Source organism: Amphiprion ocellaris, chromosome 14, assembly GCF_022539595.1.
Source record: "Amphiprion ocellaris isolate individual 3 ecotype Okinawa chromosome 14, ASM2253959v1, whole genome shotgun sequence".
Classification (NCBI taxonomy): Eukaryota; Metazoa; Chordata; class Actinopteri; family Pomacentridae; genus Amphiprion; species Amphiprion ocellaris.
In genome coordinates this window covers 19,295,134-19,315,673 of record NC_072779.1, presented here as the reverse complement: position 1 = coordinate 19,315,673, position 20,540 = coordinate 19,295,134, and the positions used below count along the sequence as shown (strand labels likewise).

Below are 20,540 nucleotides of genomic sequence, written 5' to 3'. Positions count from 1 at the left end.
ATGGCATTAGTGCTGTGCTCCCATGGTGACAGACTGCTCAGCTTTTGGTTTTCAGAAAGGAGATGATAACATTACTATGGACCATTTTTGCCACAAGTGGCTTCGGATACCTCAAAGTCACCACGTTGTCACAGTATCTTCGTGCTATGGTTTCCAAGAGGGATTCAGAAATGTTAGAAATGAATTGTCATGCCTTTTTGTTTCCACATATCCACAGTAGACTTATCTATCTGCAATTCTCTATTACCTGTGATGCACAGCGCAACAGAAATAGAGGTATGGGCATTTTTACCATCCAAGTACCATTGTAATCATAACCTACATGCAACACATGTGGAGCTCACATGTAAAAGAAACTGTCCCAAGAAGTGTCATGTACTAATGGAAATCAGTTGTACTGTGAAATATACAGTATCTGAATGTATATTAAGTCAGTGGTGGCTTTGTTTTTGTCCTGTAAGACCGACAGTGTTGACACTGACTCTGTGGTTGTAGACATAAATTTGATAGTAGTGGGATTAACACAGTACAATACACACACACACACACCAATAACAAGTACAGTGGAGAGACTCTTCGTACAAATACTTGTGCAGATAGTTATGTCTGTCAAAGTTTATATGCTGAAGTAGTATTTAAGGCCTACTTTTAATTGATAATTGTTGTATATATTGGCAATATGTCTGTTTAGATTCAGTCATCCAGGTCATGGTAATCGTAGGAGCTTCAGTAAAAATCAGTTGGATGTCTTGTATGTTCTTGAAGCTGTTTCACCTTCATCCAAGAGCTTTCTTCAGTTCTGACTAATGGGGAGCTACAGAATTAATAGTCACTCTATACACACACAGACCAATATGTACTGTTTGATTACCACCATCCACTGGGCCATAAACTGGGGCTTATCGGAACCTTAAAGCACTGAACTGAGAATATTCCTTTCAGTGCAGAGGGGAAGCGGAAGGAGCATTCCCACATTAGGAAAGGACTGAGGAACTTAGGCTACCCCAGCTGGGCCTTCATCAAATCTACCAAAAGATCTAGGAAACACAACACCATGACAAACAGCAAAGAAAACACTAGGAACAACGTTGTTATACCATATGTAGTTGTAGTATCTGAAAAATTCAAGATTTTCTCCAAATATAACATACTGGTGCACTTCAGACCCAGCAACACTAAGACAAAGACTGGTTCACCCAAATATAAAACACCGACACACAAGCAGAGCAGAGTTGTAAATGCAGTCCAAAGCAGCACAGACTTCTACATAGGAGAGGCTAAACAGTGTGACACCACTCATCAAATACCTATAACGCAGTGATTAGATCATTCTCCAGAAAGGCCATCATAGACATCTTTGATGTGTAACCTGGCAGCTCCATCACCATGATTGATCTTGTTAGTGGTGGACCCACCTGGTTTCACAACAATTCACACCTTGAGGCATGTGAGACCTGCGCCGTTAATGGACCTCTAGCCATGTGAGCTGGAGTTACTATAAATTCTGCAGCTACCCTTGAGTCAGTTGGAAATGAAGAAGCCTCTTGGATGAAGGTGAAACATTTTCAAGAACCTGTAAGAGGTCTAGCTGATTACTACTGAAACTCCTACGATTATATATGGGTAAGTATCCTTCTCTGAACACTAGACATATCAAAACTGAATGGACTCCTTGTGTCAAAGTGTGTAAAATTTAAAAACAAGAAAAAATCTAAATGCTCGATTAGATTAGATAGTACCCATGTTATTAAAAAGCTACGTTTGGTAACAAAGACTCTTGGTACCCACAAAGCTACATGCCACCCTGAGCCATGGATGTATTGCATATATGTATTGATGTGAATGTATTATTTAGGAGCTGCATGTCTTTTGTCTATTGTCTATTTATTTACCATTTATGTCGTGTACGGAGGAAAACTACAGCAGCATCACTGCAGCTGGATCCACTCTGAGGTCTTTTGAGGTTTCAAGGCGTGATGCTCCGCCCACACGACTGGGCGTCACGTGACTGACCGTCGCCCAGGTTGTGTCGAAAGCATCCTAGTGTTAGCATTTAGCAGTTTGCTGCCGCTGACTAAAAATATAAAGTAAGATGTAAATATTTTAATAATGGCCGAATCATTCTATGCTTCTAACGGAGAAAAAGAAGACAAGGAACTACACAGACTGGCCTGTTCCAACGTCGTGTGGTAACTGGTGTCTGAAGAGGCCAGTTAACACAGCTAACTAAACACCAGCGGTTAGCTAACGTTCAAACTTTGACGGACAGCAGTTCGCTAGCTAGCTGCTAACGCTACTTTGCCAAATTACTACTGCCATACCAGCTAGCTAGGTAAACTGTCTTGTTATTGTAGCTGTTATGCTATCTGACTAGCGTCGCAGTTTACACACTGACTTGAAAGGTTTTGTTTTGCTCAGTCGATTGTGTGAAAGTAGGGTTAACGTTATTCCCAAGTAACGTCAGCTAACTTATGAATAATGATTACTGCAGCTAATGCTAATGTTAGCCACTTAAACTGCAACTAAGACATACACAGTTACTCGGAGTGATTTAAAGTAGTTCTCATGATCTTTCACGTAGATGATAGTGAAATAAAGTAGGCAACAGATTCCAAGCAAGGGGAATCTGAACAGCTACACGTCTTAAGTTTTCCGATTGATTCGGCCAATCATATGAGATAAATAATGCGAAACGCCGGGATGTCAAAGTCATGGGGATTAGGGCAGCAGCATTGTCTCGAAAACACAGCTGTCCGATCATCTCGATAATCCTTATGTTGTTTATAATGCAGCTGCAATAGATTTTGTTAAACTGCTGAGCGTGTAGCGTAACGTTCGGTAAATAGTAAAACATTTGGCAGCGTTGTTCATTGTAAACGGTCTGTGTAGGCTATAGTCTACTTTCCTTTAAGTTATGTCTGGGGACACATCTGATAGTAGTGATGACTCCGATGGAAAAACAAATGAAAAGGCCTGTACTGTCAAGCATCAAATCACCAACGGTAAGTCAGACGTATTGTTTGTAATCACGTTATATACACTGTGTAGAGAGGAAAGTAGCGTCAGTATTCTGGGATTCATATCTCCATTTAAATAATACAACACTTGTGAAATATATCATTTTGTTGTTGATTTTTGTCAGAGGTGTTGATGTAATTGTGCACAGCTAAAATCACCTCGTATTGTTTTAAGCAAGAGTTCGTGGTAATATTGCATTTAAATGCATTATTTTGTAGACTATCCTACAATGTTAAAACTTGTTTGATTCGTAGGTAAAAGCACACACGTGTGTATTACAGCTGCAACAATTAGTGGATGCATTGGTGGTGGTGGTGGGGTCCAAATTGTAGCGTATTAAATGTGAATATTTCCTGGTTTCTTTACTCTTCTAAGACAATAAACAATATTTTAAGGACAAAGCAAGACATTTAATATAATGCAATCATCAAATGAGTCACTGAATTGAATCCTCAGTCAAATTAGTACTCCGAATAAAAGTTATGTATAGATGGTTCGTTTTTCTAGTTGTACTCTATCATACAGGTGTTTATATATATATTTGTCATTCAGGGTGTGTAACTTTTGGACTTGCTGTCTTTGTTTTATGGTCTTCACTATAAATTAAGCTCATTTATTTTTTTTGACAAGCTCATATCACAGCCATGTGCCAAGCTTTCAGAGTCTCTGTCAAACCTGGGGACATTGTGAAAACTAGATTTGTACACCATCTTCAGAAAGGGATGTTATCTCAAATTGTAGGGCCAAATGGATTTGCACATTTTATTGTTTTATTGTTGTGAATGTACTAATCTTGAAGTGAGATTTGTTTGGCATCTCAAATGAATTAACTGATTAAATAAATATATTAACAGTAATTTGCAATAACTAAGTTGAGATGCATATTCACTTTTGCAGAACAGTACAGTATGATTGTACTTCTACTGTGTGTGTTGTTTAATAATTTGGATCAATTAGTGTGCACTCTTGACAAAAACATGATGTTGACTTGATTGTTGACTTAAGTTAGCTAAGTTATTTACAAATACTGTGTGTATCCTAGAATTGAATTTGCAGTGTATATTCACAAAGAAAGTCCACACAGATAACATCATGTAGAGCGGGGAACTGCAGCCTCGATGAGCTGATCATTTCAGGGTAGTTCCACATCTGGCCGTATCATAATCAGTGGTGTCACTGCATGTTTTCATCAGCTGTCTCAGCAGGAATGAATTATGGTACTTACTGCGCCACTGATTGGGTTGCAGATAACAACACAAGTTCAACAGCCTTCTAATCTACAGAGAGCAGGGCGGAAGGCAGCTTTCTTATAAGTTTTAATAAAGCAACAGAGACATTTTATGTTTTGCTGTATACCTTTTGCATTTAGTATGCTTGTTAAAAAGCCCTCAAGTTGTTATTATTACTTCAGTTTGAATGTGTTCTCTATAGATAGGAGATATTATAAATCAAATGCTGATATATTTTTTAAATGTGCTCATTTGAACCTCTCAAACAAAAATGTGTTTGCCGCGTATGGAAACTGATCTTTGTATTCTTGTTATTTTTTCTTTTTTCTTTTCTTTCTGCCACTAGCTAATCTCACAGGTCACACCGAAAGGGTTGGCATGGAGAACTTTGAACTGCTCAAAGTCTTGGGCACTGGAGGTAAGTGGCCACAGAAGGCATAAAATATATGAAATACAAACATATGAGGTGCAATAAACAAATTGCTTAACTGCGCCTTTATAAATCAGAATCCATACCTGATTTAACTTTGGCCCCATCGAAACAGTCCTTTTGCACAGCAATACTTGACACCCTGTGCTGCTGTCATGCTTGGAATGCATCCTGGAAAAGGCAGATGTGCACTTAGCCGTGGTCACGCATAACACTGCTATTGTTAGCTCAGTGTCACACAGTCTCCTCACAGCAGTTACTATTTGCACATGTAGACTGTGAAGAGCTCTGTGTCAGTCATTGTCAAATGGAATTAAACTTGCGAAAAAAATTCAATTTCTTAAACTATGCCAAAAAAAATGGTGATCCTTTTATTTAAATTGCATTTTGGGGAAGAGAAAAAAAAGTCACAACAAGGCTTGGATAAATATCCTGAGGGGTAAAGTGTTTATAATTGATATTCATACCCTGTAAGTAAAAGTACTCCAGAGGACGCAGAAGTAAAATATTTCTTGTTATTCATGTCCTGACTTGGGAGTTCCACGTTATCAAGAAGGCATGAGAAGTATCTGAATGTTTACTAGGTAGACCATATGCTGTTATTAGATCTCATCCGTAGTGAATACCTGCGGGAGACCTTAGAGGCTGATTCCATCGAAGAAACAACACCTGATTAAATTTAGTGTGCAGGAATGCTTTTGCATGTGTTTATCTCAGTTCCAAAGATTTGAATAATTTTTGCACCTGTTCATCCTGAGCTCATGTTTTGAAATGGCCTCACAGCTAATTAAAGCACAGTTTAATGGGGTGTTTCTTTGTTTGTTGTACTTGATTGTTTAGTACCAGCAGTAATTTGAAAGACTCAAGGAAATATTTGTTTGTCTTTGTCTAGCTTATGGAAAAGTGTTCTTGGTCCGGAAGAACAGCGGCCATGATGCGGGCCAGCTATATGCTATGAAGGTAAGATTATTAGTCTCAAGATTCAGTTAATGTGATCTCAAGTTGCAATAAACTGTAATTGCAATTTCTAGATCTGAGGACTTAAGATACTGATGGAAAATCACAGTTAGTCAAAATGTAACTTCTTGATGTCTAATTTAGGTGTTAAAGAAAGCCGCTATTGTTCAGAAGGCAAAGACAACAGAACATACTCGCACTGAGAGGCAGGTGCTGGAGCACATCCGCCAGTCTCCCTTCCTGGTCACGCTTCACTATGCCTTTCAGACTCAGAGCAAACTACATCTCATCCTGGGTGAGTGGTTGAACACTAAATATGGAGAACCCTTGTCTCTTCAGTCTGGAAATTCTGAATAGAAGTTTCTTTATGTGTCTTCCTTATACTGTATGTGTAAAGCATCTGCTAAATGAAATTGCAGAATCGTTGACAGTTTTTGCACGATGTGTGTTTTGTGTGCATTTTGTATGATGTCTATTGAAGTTCCCTGTCTGTCTGTGTGTGAGTACAGACTATGTGAGCGGCGGGGAGATGTTCACTCATTTGTACCAGCGGGATCACTTTTCTGAGGAGGCGGTGCGGATTTATATCGGAGAAATAATTCTGGCTCTAGAGCACTTGCACAAGGTGAGTATTGCTCTTTCCAACTTCAAAAGTAAAGGCAAGATTTATCAGTTTCTTTGATACTAGGTAGCTGAAGAATGACAATCTCTACCAGATACACCAGACGGATATATGACATTATTATGAGCTTTCATTTTGGTGAGCACATGCTTATTTACTCAAACTGAGCAGACACAGGGCAACATTATCATCTCATTGGAGTCTTGTTTCTGGCCATCCAACATTATTACTCCGCCAAGGAACGCAACAGAGTTATGTGACGATCAGCTTATGTTAGTCTGCCTGTTTATCTGTGCACGACATTACTCAAAAACGGACTGACGGATTTGGATGAAATTTTCAGGGAAGGTCAGAAACAACACAAGGAACAAGTGATTAGATTTTGGCAGTGATGCAGCTTATAGTCTGGATCCATGGATTTGTTAAAGATTTCTTTATCATTGCGACATAGCGGCACGGCGTCACTGTAACTATGACAACAAGTGAACGCTACGTTAGCAGTCTGCTGACGATCACATGATTGCGATCCTGCTATAAATCGACCACTGCGGACTTAGCGGGACTTACCTGTTGGAAATGATATGACTGAGCACCTCTGTCAGCGTACTGCGCTCTCTAAGTGCTTTTCTTGTTTGGTGATCTTTTACCTTTAGTTTATTCACTACCACTTCCTATTTAAACAAATAGGCATTTAAACTGCTAAGTGTTTGACTTTATTCACCAGATAGTTAACTGGATCATATCGTGCTGGACACAAAGTCCTCTCTAATTCTCGTATTTCATTTTGTGCAATACTCTCTAGCTCACAGAAGTGGTTGCCTAATAACATTTCACAACTAGTGTAGCTGTACATTTGTTTCTAAACAAAGCAGCAGTGACATTAAATGAGCCTTAAGTGTTCCTGCAGCTTGTGTACAAACCACGAAATAAAAAGAGAGTAGATTTTTAAAAAAAATTGATTTGTTTTGAAAACATTATGAATGCTTTGCTGAGGATTTTATTCATTAGCATCAGTCAGCATTTTCTTACAAAGATATGACCTTTAGTGGGTATACTATATTACGGTACACAGTGCGGCATTTAAATAAATTATTATAGAATAGTAGATTTTTGCAGCTTGTGTTAACGTTTCTAGTCACACTTTAATGATGACTTTTACAAGTTTTTTCTTTTTTGGACAGCGTCAGATATAACCATCTAAGCAATAGCACTTTGAGTGACAAGTATTATCATTTCCTGAGGTACCGATGCAATTACTGGATGTGCTTCAGTTTGTGCTGTTGTCTAGGCAGTTCTTTAGTTTGGCAAATTTTGGCTTTAGAACCTGAGAAAATCAGAACCTGAATGGGATTGAAAATGCTGTAATTACTGAAAGCATTCAGTAGATCATTATAGCTCAGTTTGTGGTTTTATGTAATAACTTCTTTGCTGGTAACAATTTTTAATATCTTCTTCTGTGTCTACTGCATGATATCTCTGTTCACAAATTACTGCACCTAACATGAATGTGGTTTTCACTGTGTTTTTGTGCAGCTGGGGATTGTGTACCGAGACATCAAATTGGAAAACATTCTTCTAGACAGTGAAGGCCATGTGGTATTGACAGATTTTGGGCTCAGCAAAGAATTTCTGGAAGAAGAGGTTTGTAAATGCAATCTAACAGTAGGAATGTGTGTTCATGTGGACAGTAACAATATGTGGAATGTTAAAATGTTTGGACTCTCGGAACAATATTTTTTTGTGGTGAGATTTCTTTTTACTTTTTTGAATATGTGTTTTATTTCTTGTCATTGCAGAAGGAGAGGACCTACTCTTTCTGTGGCACCATTGAGTACATGGCTCCTGAAATTATCAGGGGGAAGACAGGGCACGGCAAGGTAAATAGAGGACATTAAAGCTTTATTTATACTCCTGCATTGTATCTATGCAGAGGCTGTGCTGTAACATGCAAAAGTGACCTATGCTGTTGTGAGCATTTATGCAGCTATGCTATTGTGTCTGTTTTGCTTTGCAATTACACTGCCGAAACACTACTTTGCAGTGATGTTGCTATGCGTCTGCAGTGAATTTCTTTGTACATTTTAACAGTAGCAGCTTAAATGGGCTGTTCCTGTTGGAAGTAATAGATGAAAAAAGTTATTTTTATCAAAATAAGGCAACACCAAAATGAGGAAAGACATCAGAACTGACAAATTCCATACATGGATTAGCAGAGCTATAAAAACAAGAAAATGACTTGTGGCAGCATTGGCAGAATACTGACTGTTGTGTTTACATAATGACCAAGGCAGAAATGATTACAGCCCATTGCAGATAGCACATTTTTTTCACAGAGGCTTTATCAAATCAAAAACAACATATTACTATCAAGCGACCAATCACAGTTGTTGGAGACTGTATGTGTTTTTATAGCTCAGATGCATCAAAGATAAGAATACAGTCTGTCCAAAACAGTTCAGAAAAGTGCGTGTGTTTGTCACACCACGGAAAATGTCATATTAACCATTCAGTAAAATTTGAACAATTAAAAAAAAAATCACAAAGTATTACACATAACAAGTTTCAGAATCGTGAAAAAATGGCATTATCGTCTCCTCTGAAATGCTGAAGCTGGTGGTTGACAGCTTTCAGAGCAGCCCAAAATAACCACACTAACTGAGCAAACTGACCTAAGTTTGTTTTAAGCCAGCCAAATAGTTTAGATGTTAAATCACAAATTTTTTGACATTTTGCCACTTGGACTAAGTCCCCTCATATAATAAATTAAACACACATGGAAATTTAGACTCATTGGTGCTCATGTATGGACTATGGTGGCACCAGATGTTGGCGGGTTGGAAGAATGAAGGCAGGGGAGGGATATTGGTCCCATTCACCAGTAACACCAGTCTGTTACTCCAATCAAATTTTGTAAAACTTCCCGGTGTCACTGCAGAGGCAGGTGTTGGTGGTGAGTCTCAGCTCTCCATCAATGTGGCTCCTTTGACAATCAATCTACCTCTTTTTCATCTAATCGTTCTTAGAAAATTTAAATAAGATTCTTATAATTCTGGCATTCAGTGAAGATAGAGCAGGATAAGTGCACACCAAGCTGACAAACTACAGGCTGTAGTAGGTGTAGTAAATTCTAAGGAACAGGAGAACCTCTGACGTTAATGCAGTATCATTTTTAACAAGTTAGAGTTTTGGGGCAGGCGTCCTTCTTAGTATGTCTGCAGTGTGACACCTTGCCACGATTTCTGACCCACCCAAAGAATCCTTAATCCAGAAATATTGAAAAACAGTTTAATGGTCTCACTCTATAATGCAGTACATGACTTAGTCTTTTCACATTTTTCAATAATCGCTTTCTGCCATGTATAATGTGTTTAGAAACAAATCTCTGACATCCCTTCACACAGACATTGTTTTGTTTTTAGAATAGTAGCATATTTTTGGTCGTGAAAGGCAGGTGGTATGATGGCAGCCAATCCAGGTTCCACTAAATAAATACACAGTGGGTGCATTTCCTTGTCATATTTTATTGTTTTTCCTCTGTATAATGCTTCTCCACCTGCACTCTGCTTCAGTCAGTAGATTGGTGGAGCCTTGGAATCCTGATGTTTGAGCTGCTGACGGGAGCATCTCCTTTTACCTTGGAGGGAGAGAGGAACTCCCAGAGTGATGTGTCAAAGTGAGTACTGCTGACTCCATCTCCATAAATTGTAAATTCAAATTTTGACTCAACCTGACACATTCTGTAGTCATTAAAATCTCTATTATCGTCTCAGTTAGTACTTAGTTTTCGCTCAGTGATCTATTTGGAACAAGCTCCAAATGCATATTTAAACACTAAAATTCTTGAGGCAGGCTTTGAATTTTGTCAAACCGTCTATTTTATGGGGTATTATGTCATTCAAATGACCTTCTCTTCACTCCCTTTCCTCAGACGTATTTTGCGCTGTGATCCACCATTCCCCTCTATGATTGGGTCCACTGCTCAGGACCTGCTGAAGAAGTTGTTGGTGAAGGACCCTCACAAGAGGCTGGGCTCTGGACCACGAGGGGCTGAAGACATCAAAGCACATCATTTCTTTAAGGTCTGTCACCTGTCAGTCACTCACATATCTCTCCACCCATCTTTTCATTGGTCTGTAACTCTTTCCATTTGCCGTTTTTGTCCTCACAGGGGCTGAACTGGGCTGACCTTGCACAGAAGAAGGTGTCAAGTCCGTTCAAGCCAGAGCTGAAGAGTGAACTTGATGTGGGGAACTTTGCTGAGGAATTCACTGGGATGGATCCTGTTTATTCTCCAGCGAGCACGCCCCCAAGCACAGACCGCCTTTTCCAGGTCAGTCGTCGTCTTACACCGAATCCTAGCTAAAAGTTGTTTCCAAAAAAAAACTTGAAATAACCTTCTGAGAATCTTAACATCCTGAGAAAGTAGATTCAAACTTAGTTCAAAAATGTTCATCATGTCTTCTTGTTGATACTTTAGTTTCTGATTCTTTTGTTCAGACATTACCTAATGTCTGAACAAAAGAATCAGAAAATAAAATAGATTCAAACTTAATTAATAATTAATATTAACATTGTTATTTTAGTAACACTCACTCAGTAAGATGTCTTCATGCCTATTGATGTCTTTTCATACATCTGTGATTTCTGTAGGTTGGCTCTCTTTTCTTTCTCACTCAGTGTACCACCTCTTCATTACAACCAACATCTCTGTTTTAGGGCTACTCCTTTGTTGCTCCCTCCATACTGTTCAATAAGAACGCAGTGATGGGAGACTTTGTAGAATCCCAGATTGGTGCTGAACGACCGGCTTCTGCTTCTGTCCAACGCAGCGCAATGTTACAGGTATGGAACTGGGCTTAGGAACCTGTTGTTGTTAAAGGTTTGAAATGATTTGGACATGGATTGTTGTCGTTGCTTTATGTTAGAGAGACAGTGCTGCTGCCAACAGACAGGAAGGAAGCGAGCAAGAGAAGCTAGCGTATTAATCAAAGTGGGCATGCCTTATCTTACAGGATGTATTGACTTCACTGTGTTCTGATCCCATTATACAGCACTTTAGCATATGTTTCAGAATGGAAAATTTTAAGGCAATTTGTTTAGTTGATGTTTATCACCTGCATGTAAAAGACAGTCAAGGTGGATCTACAGCTATATTTTTAGCTGGCCTTTTAAAACATTACAGAATACAGAGATCACAGAAATTAGATCTGGTGATTGTCATATTAGATAAATTAAACAAAAAAACTATGCATTGTAGCTCATAATTTAAAAACTCCCACATTGTGATTACAATGATAGACAATAAAATTTAGATGCTGATATGTAAATGTAGTATCTATCCATATATAAAATATAAATCCAAACATGTTGCTTCGTAACAAGCCCTACTCAGGTCACACGCATTTATTACAGTCCCACATTCAAAATATTAACTAAAACTAAGCAGTACTCAAAGTATCAAAAAATATAAGTAGTATGTACGCAGAGTGAACCTCATCACTTCATCATTATTACATATTTATAGAAACTATTTTGTTGCTACTAATATATCAAAGTAAAAGCCACATTTTATTGTAGCTGGTCTAAACTGTGCAAAATTCTCACTAGCTGTTTAGTTGTATCATAGTTTGATCTACAAGAATGCATCATATTCTGTCTAGTGATTATACATTTTGTGTGTAGCATCTTAAAATTTATGGACAGCCACAGAAAAGAGTGTGGGCATGTACAAACTGTGCTTGACTGTCATTTACTTCACCCTTTAGTTCGTTTTCTTTTATCTGTTAGGGCAGCTGAACTTCCATCATGTTAATACCTGACTAGAGGATTGACATGACTGAGTAATTAAAAACACAAAGTATTTTAATTTGCAAAGTTGTCCTCATATCTGTTTAAATAAATGTATATAAAAAGTACAGATTTCCTCTTAAAATGTAGTGAAGTGGAAAAATAAAGTTATGTGACAGAAATACTTTCATAATTCAAGTAACTTAAAACTGTTTTGAGGTACAGTACAAGAGTAGATGCACATAAGTGCCACCGTTAAGTACACAAGTAAATAAATGCATTTTCTATCACATATTGATCAGCGGACGCCAAAGTCATATCCTTGTCACTTGCTGTAAGCCATGTCCTGTTGCCTGAAAGTATCTAAACCATCACATCTCCACTAACAGCTCAATGCTGATGTGTTTCTTCTTCGTTTAGGAATCCCAGTTTTTTCAGCACTACGAGCTGTGTCTTCATGGGCCACCCCTGGGTGAGGGTAGTTTCTCTGTGTGCAGAAAATGCAGACACAAGCAAACTGGCCACGAGTATGCCGTCAAGATCGTCAGCCGTAGGTGAGTGGAGATGTGATGCTGCTTACTACGCTGCTCTTTCAGTAGCTTTGTGTCTGTGTGCTTGACTGTGCTTTACCGTTATCACTGTACCATCTGATGGTTTAAGTCATGGAGTGTCCTTGGTAACGCTGTTTATTTTGACTGTGTTAGAATGGAGGCAAACACTCAGAGGGAGATCGCTGCCTTGAGGCAATGTGAGGCTCACCCCAACATTGTCAAGCTGCATGACGTCTACACTGATCAGGTACAATGGAGTGGAAATAGGATCCACATTGGGATGACTTGTACAATTACTGACAACATTTACACAAGAAATACTATATACACACTGTGTACTTTAAAGCTGTGGTAAGCAGAAGTCCTAAAAATGCACAACATACCATGTTTTATATGCTTCATACACACATGCAACACAAGCCTGTCCTCTACATGAATGACAACTCAAAATGTTATAATTAAATACTGTAACTTTAGTCCTAGTAGGTTTCATGGATAGTAGTATAGTTTTATTGCAGACACATTTTGTTATGTCATCGTCCTGTTTTTTGGGGGGTTGCTTTGAAGTGTAAGCAGTTTTTGCCAATGCCTGAAGAGCAACTTTTCCTGCAGGATTTTACACCATTGATACAGGCTTTCCACCATTTGAAAGGACATGCACACACACCACTGTCATTTCTCAAACAGCCAATAAGAACAATGCCTCTCTCTCAAAAAAACTCTGATTGGCCAAGATCTCCAGTCATTGCCTACATTTTTTAACCCTGAAAACGGACAATATTAGGTGCAAAATTCTAGTTTACATTCACACCACTGGATTACAAAATGCTAAAATATTGTAGTATTTTTGCTTGATGAAACCATGAAATACTGCTTACCCCAGTTTTAAAGCACAGAATCTGTGCTACATCAAGTCATTACCTAAAGCTATCTTTTGCATATGTCTTTCTCTGTTAGTACCACACATATTTAGTGATGGAGCTTCTGCGAGGTGGAGAGTTGCTGGAAAGGATCAAGAGGAAGAAACTGTTTGGCGAGGCAGAGGCCAGTCAGCTGTTGCAGAGCCTGGTCTCTGCTGTCAGTTTCATGCACGAGGCTGGAGTTGTGCACAGAGATCTCAAACCAGAGGTGGGATTTGATGACTTGACTCGTTCCTGACAATATACTGAATCTGCCATGTAAAAAGTACTATGCCAGTGACACACAATGCAGTGCACAGTATTGTTTATATGATCTGAGTTATATGAATATACCAGTCCAAAGTTATTCCACCTACATTGCTGCTGAATCGCATTATATTGAGATTTAAAGATTTCATTTATTGGAAATGCAGCATTAGTCAGGGAAATTATCTAAACGAAGTCACAGTGTAAAATTATTGGGTTTGCAGCATTGTTTACACATGATGTAATCAAGGTAAACACAGTAGTCAACAATGCTGCGGCACTTTTCAAAATATAGGCTGCAGGTTTGTCACGCATCTTGCCTGCCATCTTCAGATGGCTGTGGGATTAAATTAAAGGAAGGAGAAGACTTATATATAGTGTATAGCAGCTGTGGATGACAGATAGTGGTAAGACTCACCCATGCAGGGTTGTCCTTGGCTCATAATGGGCCTTTTGGGAATGACTATACATGACAGTGAGCATGATTGGTCTGTATAGTAAAGGCAGTATGTCTGTTGCCTTATTTGACAGAAACCTATACATTTCCTGTTATTTTTGACAGTTTTATAAACTAAAATATCTATTATGCTTGAGTAAATGAAAACCTAATTAACAAAATATTTTTATGCTCAATAAATATCATTTTAGTGCTGGTGATTTTCCTATTTGGGGTGACAAATATTGCTCTATGCAGAAATAACACTGCTGTTAATTTTTACATGCCTCGAGCAATCACATAAATATTTATTTTTCATGCAAGTCTAAATGTGTTTACTGCTTGGACTATTTATCTACATTATTACAAAATTCCTGCACATTTCAAACAAATACTGAGTTTGCACTTCTCAGCAGAGTCAACAAATGATGGCTCATGTTAAAATAAGTGATGTGGAAACATCTTTTGTGCGCCAGCCTCTAATCTAATTTTCACAAACTATGTCTGAACACCCACCTTTGCACCACAGGTGCTGCACTGGGCAAAACAACTAAAAGTCATAGCATATGCTATTAGTGTTAACTAATTGAGCTCTGAACATGCAAAGTAAAGAAAAACAGGAGCGGATCATCATGGTGTTTGTTTATCTTACAGAACGTGCTGTTTGCAGATGAGGGGGAGGACGCTGTGCTAAAAGTAATAGATTTTGGATTTGCCCGCCTGTGCCCTGCAGGCAGCGCCCCCCTGCAGACTCCCTGCTTCACACTGCAGTACGCTGCACCAGAGCTTTTTGAGAGTGCTGGATACGATAAAGCCTGTGACCTCTGGAGTGTCGGGGTCATCCTGGTAAGTGAACTTGAATATGCTGATTCTGCCATGTTTGTCCGTTTAACTGAGGTACTAATGACTGTGTGTTGACTTTGTGTGTGTCTTCATCAGTACACCATGCTGTCAGGCCAGGTGCCATTTCAGAGCGAGCAGCGTGGGATGACCTCATCATATGCTGCCGACATCATGCAAAAGATAAAAGAGGGCGATTTCTCTTTGGACGGGGAGCCCTGGAAGGGCGTATCGGAGGATGCCAAAGAGCTTGTCAAAGGTACAGGAAAAAGTTAGAATTTAGTGGTTTACAGTTTGATTTTGATAAATGGGGCACACTGTAGTTACTGTCTGCTGTATTGGGGAATGGAATGGTGGATGGTTTAGGGAATTCCCACTGTGTTTATAAAAGTGCAGTGTAGCTGTCGGACAAATGTTATTTGTCATATGTCATGTCTTGCTTGTTTGTGTCCCTTTGCCTGCCTTAATGTGTCTCTCTGTGATCTAAGGCCTGCTGACAGTGGATCCAGAGAGGCGTCTGAAGCTCTCTGATCTGAAAGAGAACAGCTGGCTGCAGGGCGGTGCATCCATGTCCACCACTCCTTTATGCACTCCGGATGTACTAGAGTCCAGTGGGCCAACTGTCCGCACCTACGTCAATGCTACCTACAAGGTAATATCTTTGTGTGACAAGTTTGTCAACACTTTTCAAAAAGATGTTGTTGTTAAGACCAAAATTGTCCATACCCCTGGCAAATTATGATTTATAGTGAATTTTTATTTGACCAGTAAGTTTGTTAGTTTGTAGTAAAAATGCCTTGTCCAAAATTATTCATGCCCTTTGAAATTGTTACCGATTTTTAAGATGGTGCATTTTCTGGTAATTTCTACCGTGTTCTTGAACATTCTAACACATTATAAATTGAGAACAGCTGATGCAGTAGTCATCCCGTCGATTGCTAATCAATTGCAAGTCATGGACCGAACCAAAGAGCTTAGTGTGTCTGTTTTTAGGGCATAAAGTCGTATCCAGTGCCGCTGCCCTCACTGCAAAGCAAAATCAAAAAGTACAAGGGGAAAAAATCTCAAAGGGCTGGTAGAACGCCAGCGTGACCCCTGGACTGGAAAGAATAGTAGTGAGAGAGACCAAAACGGATCCAAGGACCACAACCAAGACCATCCAGATGAATCTGAACAATTCTCATACCGACATCTCAGTTGAGGCTGGTCTTCATGGACGTTGACAAAGGAACACTCAAAGACTTCAAGACAGGCACACAAAAAGCTCACCAAGCCTATGCAACAGCAGATTTGGACAAAGGAGAAAGCTTTTGGTCATCAGGTCTGTAGTGGAATGTGATGAAAATGGAGTTGTTTGGACATGGAAGACATAGTGATGTGGTTTTCATTTGGTCAAAGAAAGGAGAAGCGTTGAACCCCAAGAATATCATCTCATGGTCAGGTGGTGGGAATGTGATACTTCGAGAGTGTTTTTCAGCCAGACAACCTTGTCAAAGTAAATTACATAACAAGGAAAGAGGACAGCATAGTGGAGGAAAACATCAGGCAGTCTGCACAAAACGTGGCCTTCTGCAGTACTTGACCTTCCAACAAGACGCAGATCTGAAATATACAACCAAAGTGGTCAAGAAATGGGTAAAAGAAAACAGTATCAACATTTTGAAGCTGTACAGCCAGAGTCCAGACCTGAATCACGTCAAGATTCTGTGGAAGAACTGAAGAACAGAGTGATGCAGGGAAGCCTTCAACCTCAAAAAGCTGAAGATCATCACAAAGAGAAGTGAAACAAAATCCCAGTAGAGACACGCAGAAAAACTGTTGGTAAATATAAGAAGTGTTTGATCAATGTGGTGGCAAATTAAAGTATTGCCATTGATTACTGAGAAAAAGTATGAATTATTTTGGACTTGGCGACATATGAATAGTTATATTTAGATCTCTGATGTGGTGTCCTGTCATTATTATTATTTCCAGTCAGCACAAATCTGTTGCTCAAAATAAAAAATATGTCAAGAAAAGAAACGGTACGAGTATGACTTAACTGTAAATCTAGTCACTTTGTTTAATCTTCCTGTCATTTCCTCTGTTTATTTTTTTGATCTTGTCTATCACCAGGCTTTCAACCGTGGTAAAAGAGAGGGCTTCTTTCTGAAAAGCGTTGACAACGCTCCTCTTGCAAAGCGACGAAAGCTAAAGATGACAAGCACAGGCGTAGAGACCCGATGGAGTTCATCCTCTTCCTCCTCCTCTTCTTCCACGTCCTCCTCCGCCTCTGCAACAGCATCCAAAGCACAGCCAAAGCAAACTGTGACCCCAAAGGAGAGCTAGCCGAAATGACAGGCAGGGAGAGCAGCACGGAAATTAAGTGGTATGTGCTTTTACTGGCAACATAATGTCCTCCAGTGGTCAGTTCCAAAGAACACACTGATACAACACTGGCTAATGTAAAGTGTCCACTTGTTTAACAGTAAAACGTATTCATTCCTCGTATTCGCCACAAACCAAACGTGTATTTTCATTGAGAAAAGAAGACGTGGCCTTGAGAAAATGTTAGTACTTACTCAGTATTTGCTCACAATAATTTGGTGACATTACACACTAGAAGTTAAGCATGAGACATTTACCTGTTTTCTCTGCAGATAAGATTCAGTGCCTGGCTATATAGGAAAAAAAGGGAAAAAGGAGCCATAAATGAGCAGAAGCCATATATACAGCAAAAGAAGTAACTATGTCAATTCAGTAGTCGTGAAGACACAAATTTGCACAGAGCAAATAAAACAGTCCTTCCAGTAATTTATAGACTTAATCCTTTTATTGTTGAATTTAGCTACTTTTAACGTTGCCACACATATAAAAATTGAGCAAAAAAAAAAACCCTGCTAAAGCCACAAGTGCTGTGTCACGTGGAAGCACTCTGCTCTGTCACAATAGCAGTTCTCTGAGATTTTTTGGTACTCGCTTCGAGTCAAAAAATCTCACTGTTTGCACTATTTTGCAGAGAATGTAAATGATCAAATGGTCACAAAACAAATTGCTGGAAGGACTGAGCACAGAGGGAAAAATATTGTGACAGGTTTTGACCTTAGAGATTGTATATGATAAATAAAGCTGTAGTGGAAATCTTCTCTGTTGGATGCAGTTTTAATCATTTGATGATCTTCAGTCCAGGGGGCGCTGTCTTTGCAGCTGCACCTCCAGTACACTACCGACTCTGCAGATCCCCTTGAACTCTTTACGGAGATCATATCTTGGATTTTCCGGCTGTTTTGATCAGCAGAGTTTGATTAGAAGGGGCTCGCAGTGCTAACAAAGTGTCCAACAGTAGCACCTGTAAAAACACATGAAGACAAAGGAGCAGTCATTACATAGAGTGCGGTTTTCTTGTCATACTCGCTGTATATTTCTCGCCTCGTTGTGCTGATCTGAAAATGTCTAGCATGCTACTCTGTCGTGATGATGAAATGTAAGAACTTTTTCTATATTTTGGTATTTCTTGCTCACTATGGGAATCCCACTTGGAAGGTTTTTTTAATGCTCCCAAGTGCAGCTTCAACGTTTGCACATAAACAGGAGCAAAATCTGTCTTGGTGATCTGAGTGAACATCGCCTTGACTTTGTGCATTTTTAAAGAGTATTATAGCTTCTGTTGGGCTCAGACCAGCGCCACATGCGGCTCCCACAAATACAATCTGATTTGATACGGTGAAATATTGATGAAGCTCAGCTCACCTGGGCTCAGCTTTTGTCTTTTTCCAGAAGTTATTCATTTTTAAACAGTTTATGGCTTTGAAATTTAAAATATGTTACAGAATGAGACACTTAATCATTACTTTTTGGGAGATGATCCTGTGAGAGGTTTGTATATATTCATGATTCAGAGTAAAAAAAAACAAACAAAAAAAACCAAATGTATGTAATGATTTCAAATTTGACGGCTGTTTTAATATGGTATTAGTCTTCTGATGTAATAATGTTTTTATTGGACTTTTTTTTTTTTTTTTTACATGTTGCACAGTCAGTTGATCAATTAAACACATTTCAGCTTTAAAGGTGCTTTCATTGATATTTATTACATGTAATTGATTTAATGCTGTGGTAGTGGGATTATCCTAATTTGACTCTTATTGTGTACCAGCCCTGTGTGTGTTTGTGTGTGTGTGTGTGTGTGTGTGTGTGTGTGTGTGTGTGTGTGTGTGTGTGTGTGTGTGTGTGTGTGTGTGTGTGTGTGTGTGTGTGTGTGTGTGTGTGTGTGTGTGTGTGTGTGTGTGTGTGTGTGTGTGTGTGTGTGTGTGTGTGTGTGTGTGTGTGTGCAGTTGTCTGAGAGTTCGAGTGGCACTGGGAGATTGGTCGTTCTGATATTTCTGTACCAGATGGAGCATTATTGCAAGTTACTGTATTATTTTCCTGATGTTGTTTCCCACCATTGTCTGTTAAAAGGTAACTGGTTGTGATATTTTTACTTAAGAAACCGCTTTTATTGGTGTTGATATTCTTTTGTTGTTGTAGATGATATTTTTCTCTTCTCTCTTTTGTTTTGAGCATTACTATTTTACTGAAATGCACTGTCACTGATGTCGTAACTGGGAATTTATCTTTTTGCACCAAGATTTTTGTTTTTGGCTGGTGCAAAATAAACATTACTTTTAAATAAATGGCTGTGCTTTTTTTTTTCATTTACGTGTTGTAGCTGTTCTGTAAATGCTTGTAATCAGATTGCTCAGAAGCACCCACTGCACTGAGATCCATCATGATTATGCAAGCACAATTAATTATACAGTAAGTTTGATAACCGTTCCATTTGACGATAGCCATTTTATAAATGTATTTCCTAACAGAATGAGGTAAACGCTCATAAAAAAAAATCACAGGAGCTTTAATCAATGCCAAAACCACATTAGAAATCGTCATTCAGCACTTCCTGATGTCATGTTCATACAAGTGTCTACATAAAACCATTTAATTTCTTAAATTATGAAGCTGTTGCCATTTGCATACGGAAGATCTATTATTTTAATCTAATATGTCACATATTAAACCCCTTATTCTTTCTGATTGTAACATCTGTTGGCAGTAAACGGAGGCATTTTTAGTGAAATTGAGCGCAGACTGCATATACAGTCCTGGAAAAAATGATTAAACCATCCTTGTTTTCTTCAATTTCTAGTTAATTTCAATGCTTGGTACCACTGAAGGTATATTACCAGAAGAATACAATGAACACGACAATAAATGCAGCTGATTCCATAATACTTTATGTCCTATTTGACATGCTTAAGCTTAATTGTATTCCAAGGGTATATAAGAGTTCATTTCATGCCATAAGCAGCACTGCACATTCAAAGGCCTAGAGTGGTTTCCTGCTTACATTCAAGCCGTAACACAACTCAGAAACTGTCAGCTCTCACATAATGCCTAAAATAAAAGAATTATGTAAAGACACAAAGGCAGCCATCTTGGTACTGCTGGAAATTGGCATGAGTGAGAGACGGGTAGCAAAAAAATGG

At 38.9% G+C, this 20,540-nt stretch overlaps 1 protein-coding gene across 1 annotated transcript; it reads left to right on the top strand.

Annotated features, from left to right (window-relative positions):
• Nucleotides 1-2,006: 2,006 nt before the first annotated feature.
• rps6ka4 (ribosomal protein S6 kinase, polypeptide 4) lies at nucleotides 2,007-19,688 on the top strand. The gene is made up of 18 exons (XM_023276345.3): nucleotides 2,007-3,002; nucleotides 4,594-4,665; nucleotides 5,570-5,637; nucleotides 5,779-5,929; nucleotides 6,144-6,259; nucleotides 7,790-7,897; nucleotides 8,053-8,133; nucleotides 9,826-9,929; nucleotides 10,185-10,335; nucleotides 10,425-10,586; nucleotides 10,973-11,098; nucleotides 12,464-12,597; nucleotides 12,748-12,841; nucleotides 13,552-13,722; nucleotides 14,851-15,042; nucleotides 15,136-15,295; nucleotides 15,525-15,688; nucleotides 17,152-19,688. The coding sequence occupies exons 1-18, from the start codon at nucleotides 2,915-2,917 to the stop codon at nucleotides 17,362-17,364; spliced, it is 2,355 nt and encodes a 784-aa protein (XP_023132113.1). The 5' UTR covers nucleotides 2,007-2,914; the 3' UTR covers nucleotides 17,365-19,688.
• The last annotated feature ends 852 nt before the right edge of the window (nucleotides 19,689-20,540 follow it).

Bases quoted from the DNA above. Each gene is read 5' to 3' on its own strand.
- rps6ka4 (XM_023276345.3), top strand. From the start codon at position 2,915: ATGTCTGGGGACACATCTGATAGTAGTGATGACTCCGATGGAAAAACA. The intron at 3,003-4,593 runs GTAAGTCAGACG...TTCTGCCACTAG, and splicing joins CAAGCATCAAATCACCAACG to CTAATCTCACAGGTCACACC. The intron at 6,260-7,789 runs GTGAGTATTGCT...GTTTTTGTGCAG, and splicing joins CTCTAGAGCACTTGCACAAG to CTGGGGATTGTGTACCGAGA.